This window comes from Pyrus communis, chromosome 3 (genome assembly GCF_963583255.1).
Source record: "Pyrus communis chromosome 3, drPyrComm1.1, whole genome shotgun sequence".
Lineage (NCBI taxonomy): Eukaryota > Viridiplantae > Streptophyta > Magnoliopsida > Rosales > Rosaceae > Pyrus > Pyrus communis.
In genome coordinates, this window is record NC_084805.1 from 6813041 (window position 1) to 6820279 (window position 7239).

General features: G+C 37.2%; 1 protein-coding gene across 1 annotated transcript; it reads right to left on the minus strand.

Annotated features, from left to right (window-relative positions):
- Window positions 1-856: 856 nt before the first annotated feature.
- Window positions 857-5185, minus strand: LOC137729792 (probable receptor-like serine/threonine-protein kinase At4g34500). Its single transcript, XM_068468813.1, has 7 exons — window positions 4431-5185; window positions 2204-2308; window positions 1987-2109; window positions 1590-1760; window positions 1372-1501; window positions 1077-1286; window positions 857-899 (listed from the first exon to the last, which is right to left on the minus strand). The coding sequence occupies exons 1-7, from the start codon at window positions 4988-4990 to the stop codon at window positions 879-881; spliced, it is 1320 nt and encodes a 439-aa protein (XP_068324914.1). The 5' UTR covers window positions 4991-5185; the 3' UTR covers window positions 857-878.
- Between the last annotated feature and the right edge of the window lie 2054 nt (window positions 5186-7239).

Sequence of the window (7239 nt, forward strand, 5' to 3'; positions counted from 1 at the left end):
TACTTCCCCTTGTCATGTGTTGATTTTCGATGTATGTCGGGATTGAAGTGTGACAATAGTGGTGAGTGTTGTTACATTAATCATCATCCGCCACGTGAAGGATGGATCTGCACTTCATCAATTCCCGGACAGCTTAAGCTTTTTCGGGTAAAAATTGGCTAACAATGTCTAGTACTGTTGCCACTGGCCAGCCCCCTCATGGGTACCCTTCTTCCTTTCTTGCAACGCAATAACATCCTATTAGAGTTTGCTCCCTTGTTCCTTTGTGGACACTGATCCGTCGGTAGGTAAATAATGCAACAAACACTGACATGAACGGCAAGAAATGGTACCAATAATTATGCATGGAACCAACGGAGGGACTGCCTTGCAATGTTGGTGACAGCAGATAGCACTCATAGCAGCAGGGAGCAACAATATTTGGGTTGTCTTTCTGAGTACTTCTGAATGCACAGGGATGCTAAATGGAGAGACTCGAAATCCCTGAAGTCCGTCTCAAAAGCTACTTTACTCAAACTACATTTAGTAAAAAGTACTCGGATTTCATCCGAAACTGATAAGGAAATGAAGATTCTTAACAGACCTTACATATTAAAATACCACATAAGCACGTATTTACAAGCTCATCTATAAGTATGGTGCTGAACATATCAACAGAATCTATCAGACCAGGAAAGAGAAATTAGAAATTTATATACGCACACATTCAATGCTTGTAAGTTCTTTTCTGTGGTTACTAACGGAGGATCATGGTGTGCATGGCGCCTCAGAACTGCTATTTATCGGCCAAAAAATTTATCATCTCCACCTCAATCTTCGTTACTAACCCACCCCAACTCCCCCCCCCCCCCCGGGGGCACGGGAAAGGGAGAGGATTTTTATCGAGCTGATCGTGTTTCCTGCAAACATAAACGGAAAACTGAGGAAGCTGAAATTGAAGAAAACATAAATTGAGGGGATGATGGTGCTTCCGTGGTCTTAATGTTGAACAAATAACAATCTGGCAAGAAACTTGTCAAAAATAGTACGCGAGTTATCTGCAGTGCATCTATAAAGTACCGAACACAAGGACTTACTGAACGAAAAGGGAAGTCATCTGCCTCAAGCATATGAACAATTTGCCCCATTTTCGGTCGCTTATGGACATCTAGATCTATACATCGGAGACAAACCAGCAATACTCGCTTCATGGCTCTTGGAGGGGGCTGAACTGCAATCAGAGGATCAACAACATCCTCTCCACGGCGACTTTGGATCATTCCTTTAAACCAATCAACCAGGTTCATCTGATATACAGCAACTGTATACAGTTATGATACTGATGCAATGCTTCTATAGGAAGAACTGAAGAAGAGGAGAAATTAGTTTTACCTCTCCTGCTGGTTTGGAATAGTCAATTGGGTTTCTTCCTGTAATTATCTCCATTAGTAGAACTCCGAAACTATATACATCACTCCCCTCGTTAAGCATACCTGTGCTTGCATATTCTGGAGCTACATATCTACAGAAAATTATAGCAAAGAATCACTATAACAAAGCCTTGATAATGCATCATGGTAGTTATCATTAGGATTTGAGAATAAACTAACCCAAATGTCCCCATAACGCGTGTAGTCACATAGCTTGCCTCCGATCCTAAGAGCTTGGCCAGACCAAAATCTGATACTTTTGCGTTCCACTTTCTATCCAGAAGAATGTTACTGGATTTTATATCACGGTGCACCACCTTGGGTTCTAACCCTTCATGCAAATAGGCCAGCCTGCCAGAGAAACAAGGATCATAAGTTGATCTGAAGCAGACGGATGAAAAGTATTCTCGTAGCGATATAAAGGAAATCATGAGAATGACAAACACAGCACAATCTTTTACACGTTTTCGTTGTACGACTGCTAGACTAATTAACCCTCACGTTGGATTCACTTTCTTTTATTTAAAAAGAAGGGAAGAACAAGTGAAATGAACAAGGAGAAGCAAAATTATCTCACCCTTTTGCTGTCCCGATGGCGATTTTCATACGAATATCCCAGGTCAGAGGGCTGACAGGCCCAACATCGCCGTGCAACCATTGCTCCAAGTTGCCGTTGTCAATGTACTCGTACACAAGCATCCTGCAGATCAATAAAAGTCCCCATGGGCATGTTAGAGGAGAAAAGAGGTTCATCGATCTCAGTTCACCTAAAGGATAAGATAATAGAGTTTTACCTTTGAGCACCCTCTGCACAATAACCAATTAGACCCACCAAGTTCTTATGCTTTACTTTCCCAATGGCTTCGACTTCCACCTTAAACTCGTTCTCTGCCTGACCCCTATGCATCAGATGACAAGCAGCGATGAGTTTCGAGTTGACAAAAATATAATACGAATACGGAATTCAAATCAGCAGACGAGGAAAAGTTACTCTATATATAATTTTACAGGCAACTGTTTTTCCTCTTGCTCCTAGTAGCTTTCTTCGGTATATGCATTAACATCAGCATATGTTTTTACTAAGCAATATTCTAACCTAATTCTAACTTACGAGGACATAAATTCGAATTCGAATGCAAAAGTGGAGACACTACCTAAGCAAATTGCTCTAAGCCACATATATAACACTAGGGATTTGGATCCTCTCCGGATTCTCTTTGTGAGGATCTTAGAGATCAAATCATCGCAGCAGCTTACCAAACTTCCTATGGTCCCAAATCATTATGCAATGTAGATAGGATTAAAAATTCAAATGATTTATTGCCGCATATATGTGATGAACGGGTACAATGAATTAATCTTAGAATCCTCACGACGAGAATTCGTAGAGATCCAAATCACAACGATGACAAAGTAATGTTTGGTCAATCGTGATAACAAATTTCGTGTGAAGATCAGACAAAGCAATGAGACATTGGAAGTCTAGAAAGCAACAGGTAACAGGTCATAATTTGTTTTGGAATATAACTAATAAAAATAAAAAAAGAAAGGAAGAATAAAATTGAGAAAAGCAAAAAGGGCGTCTCTTTTACCTTTTTTTTTTTTTTTCATCAAAAGATAAGCATGTCATTCAAACTCTGGTCTACAAACTGTGACTATTAATATTATTTTACAAGTTCAAAAAGTATATTATACAACGTCTATATCATTGATGTGACATAATACATAGAGAATAATAAAAAAATAAAATATTATGTACACCAGAACTCCCACGTAATAAGAAAAAGAAAAGCAAATCAACGCAATTGTTTCCGTTTCTCCTTTTTTAACAAATTTAGTTTATGACAAAAAAAAGACAACAAATTTAGTTAATAAAATGTTATTGTGACTATATTTTAAATCAATAATACATTCTTATACAACAATATAAAATAGATATTAGTGTTCGATTAGCTTGAAATACCACCATAAGAGCATATCTAAGGAGATATCAAAATGTCTAACTCAGCAATAATGGTAAAAAAAGACAACAATAATGTTTTGCAACCGAGAAGTCAAATTTGATGTAGCATAACATAGAATAACATATTTCCTCCCTTGCTACCAAATTTGACAGCAGCTTCAAATTTATTCTACTTCATTATTTTATTTAAGTTTTATTGGTTCAAGGTTTGCCATTTTGTTTCTTTCCATTACCAATGCAATGTTTAAATATTTTTATACATGTTCTTTCATTATCAACGCAAAGAAAATAAATATGAATTTTTAGTTTATATCTAAAATTTGACATGTTGAGTGGAGAATAAAATTTAAAATATATCAAAATGTCACATAAGTTGTCAAATTTAAATTTTATACTTAAAATTTGACATCTCTAAAAGAGATGTTCTAATAACTTCCTGTTGTGATTTTGTCTCCATCAGCACGAAACTTACATAGAACAAGCTACACACGTACTCTTGTGCAACAGACATAAATAAACACATCTTTAGACGTAAGTTTTAAGCCACAAGGACCACCACCGCTCCTTAGTCCCACTTGAGCTTGGAGATTTTAAATTAAATATATTAAAAAAAACAAATATACCATAATAATAATTATTAACCGTTGACCACGAAAAACATGAATGAGGATCCCAGATCCTTTTTGTAAGGATTCTCAAGTTCGTTCATTATATATCATGTAATCAGTTTTGATCAGTTTATGTATAATTTTAAATAAAAATATTTTTATCGTACGATGTACGATAAACGGACACGATTTGAGATTTCTCAAGATTTCTCAAGATTTTCGTAAGGAGAATCCGAAGAGGATTCTCATTCGAAAAACATTATTGAGTAGAGAGCTTAGAAGGCACTTGGATTGGATCTTAATCCTAATCACAATAATAACCAGACACATGTGTATCATTTTCCTTAACTAATCCCCTATTTATTTAATTGTTTGCACAGAAAATAGTTTCACGAAATAAAAAAAAAATGGAAATAATAGTTTTTACGCTAAGTAATAAAATTCACGTACTTGTTGTTCAGAAGGTTCTTGACGGCCACGACAGATCCGTCCTGCAGCTCGCCGCTGTAGACGATGCCGTATCCTCCTTCTCCAATTACGTTCTCTGGAGAAAACCCGCGTGTCGCGATATCCAGCTCCTTCAAGCTGTACCACCGGCCCCACCCAATGTTATGCGGGCCCGACCCGTCACTTTCCAACCCGCTCCGGTTCCCTTTCCCTCTTTCGATGTCAACAATCTCCGTCACCTCCAGCGGAGCCTCCTTCAACTTTTCATTTCCGATTTTTCTCTCGCCATTGTAGGCGGCGCGTGGACTCGGTTCCTTGATCTCGGCGATCTCCTTGGAGACGAGGGGGATTGAGCCGGAGCTGTGCTTCACGCGCATCTTGCGTTTTCGGGAGGCTCGAGTTATGCGGAGGCAGAGGAAGATGAGAAGGGCGGCTGCGAGGAGGCAGAGGACGAGGATGGCTATAACAGCGTAGAGTTTGAGGTTGAATAATGGGGTTTTGGCGGTGATCTTGTGGGAGAGGGAGTTGTTTGAGGCTACGGTTGTCTCTCCGAGAACCGCCATTGTTACCGGCAAGCGAGGTTGATGGAGAATTTGAGATGTGAATTTTATCCAGAGAGAGAGGTGGTGGGAGTGTTTGTTGGGCTTGATGGGAAATATCTTGAAGTTAAAGTTCAGTCAGCAATTTAGACGTTGAAGGATTTTGCATTGAGAGAGAGACAGAGAGAGAGAGGAGAGAAGGAGAGCGGTTTCAACGGAACAAAAGCGAAAGCAAAAGGTTGAGGGGAAGGGAAGAAAGTAAAAGATTAGAGAAAAAAAAAAGCATAAAAAAAGAGAAAGAGGAAGAAGGAGTAGTTAGATTTTGGGTTTGGTATGTGAGGTTACTACAGAACTGCCACAGCAGTTGTGGGGTACAGGCAGCCAAATCACAATGAGTTTTAGGCCCGATTGTTAGGAGTACATGATTCCATTCCCCTCTAATCTCTCGTATTTTTCTCTCTTTTATTTAAATGATTATGATTAAACAATGTTAGTATTTTATACTGATTATTTTATAAAGAAATAAAGATAAAAAGGAAAGTGTGAAAGGAGGGAAGGGAAGGAGAGGAGAGAGTAATGCTAGGGAAACAAAATTTATAGACTAAAATTGTAAACTAAATGATGTGTCACCAATAAGATTTGAGCACGTTTATCAACGTTTACGTAATAATCTAATCATCAACTTTTATATTATTTAGTTTACAAAACTTAGTCTACAAATTTAGTCTCCCTAACATTACTCGGGAAGAAAACTATGAAGAGAGAGAATCCTACTCCTATTTGTTAAGCGGACTATGTTAAACTGGATTAGTTTTAAAAATTAAATTGAATTAACTTGATATAAATTAAGCAATGTAAGAATAATTAAGCGTTTTACACAAAACCGAACTAAAGACACAAACTAAACAATTTTAGCCTTTTTGTAAATTGTTAATCCCCAAAAAAGAAACATTCAAAGTGCCCTCCTAATCCTTTAATTATTTTATCAAATATACTATTTCCATTTCTATTAGAGAAATCGTACAAATAGATAGTATGTATAACATTATTTTTTTATTATTTTTTAAACAGTTATTGATATGTTCAACAATGACATCACGATACTATATCGACCCTTCTTTCTTTAATAAAATTAAGGACAAGGATTGTCTGCCCTCCCGTGCCTTCCTGTTTTGTCTAGTCATGGTTAAGCTACGTCAACATTTTTTTTTTTTATATAGATAATAAGACAATAATGAATAGTAATATAAAATATTGACATGGCTTAACCGTGACCACACAAACAGGAGGGCATGGAAGGGCACCGAAAGTGGGAGGGCACCGAAAGTGGGAGGGCAAAGAATCCTTGCCCTAAAATTAAACCCCCCATCAACTACAGGTTGGTCAAGCGTATAGCCAAAAAGGTTTGAAATTCCCAATCAAAGCTCAAGCTTTCACGGATGCATCTCTTGTAGCTCCGGCTTTGGTTTAGGATACCATTTGACTCGAAAGTTAAAAATACGATGTCATTTTATGTGGTATTAAATTTGCATGAGGAGGAAAATTAGTCTGGCACCAACATCTTACGGAATACCTCTTACGTTAAAATAATAATAGACATCGTATCCTTGGAAAACTATATGTGCATACATGTGTGGTATGTGCATTATATATGTACGCAAGCTTGACTAAAAACAATGTGGGGCTAACTAACCTTGAACTTAAAGGGCAGGTCAATGGCTTACTAATAATGAAACGTTTAGATTTCAATATTTTAATTTGGAAGTTAAATAAGGATTAAGCTTTACAGATCTAGCTTGATCTAATTTCGAACCAATCTTATCACAAATGTTTAGTAGTTATAAACTTTTCCAACCAATCTTAGGCTTTGTTTATTAGCTTTAAGTAGTTTTTGCTTGAAAGCTTGACTTTTTCATTTGATGGGTCTGAGTTTGAATTAAATTTGCAGACATGAGTTCAACTTGTAAATTATGGTAATTTGTGAAACTTTGTCGGTAGTATGGTTGATCATCAGTATCATTGATATTGTTCAAATTTAATCACCTATTACTAGGTGTTGGATTTTATCACACAAGATGCCTCACTGATATTATTAATTGTATATTATTGTCATATCACCGATGTGAGATCCTATTCTCCGACATGTTCCTCACGAGTGGCCTCACATGGGGTCATAAGGGAAACGAATCCCCACAACGGGAACTGGTCGAGTCATTACATCAAAGCTAACATAACTTTTCGAGAGCTCAGTCATCATGATAAAGTTTTAGAGA

Coding starts and splice junctions, on each gene's coding strand:
- LOC137729792 (XM_068468813.1), bottom strand. CDS start 4,990: ATGGCGGTTCTCGGAGAGACAACCGTAGCCTCAAACAACTCCCTCTCC. Junction 2,309..4,430: donor AAGAACCTTCTGAACAACAA/GTACGTGAATTT, acceptor TCTGATGCATAG/GGGTCAGGCAGAGAACGAGT. Junction 1,502..1,589: donor CGCGTTATGGGGACATTTGG/GTTAGTTTATTC, acceptor AATTTTCTGTAG/ATATGTAGCTCCAGAATATG.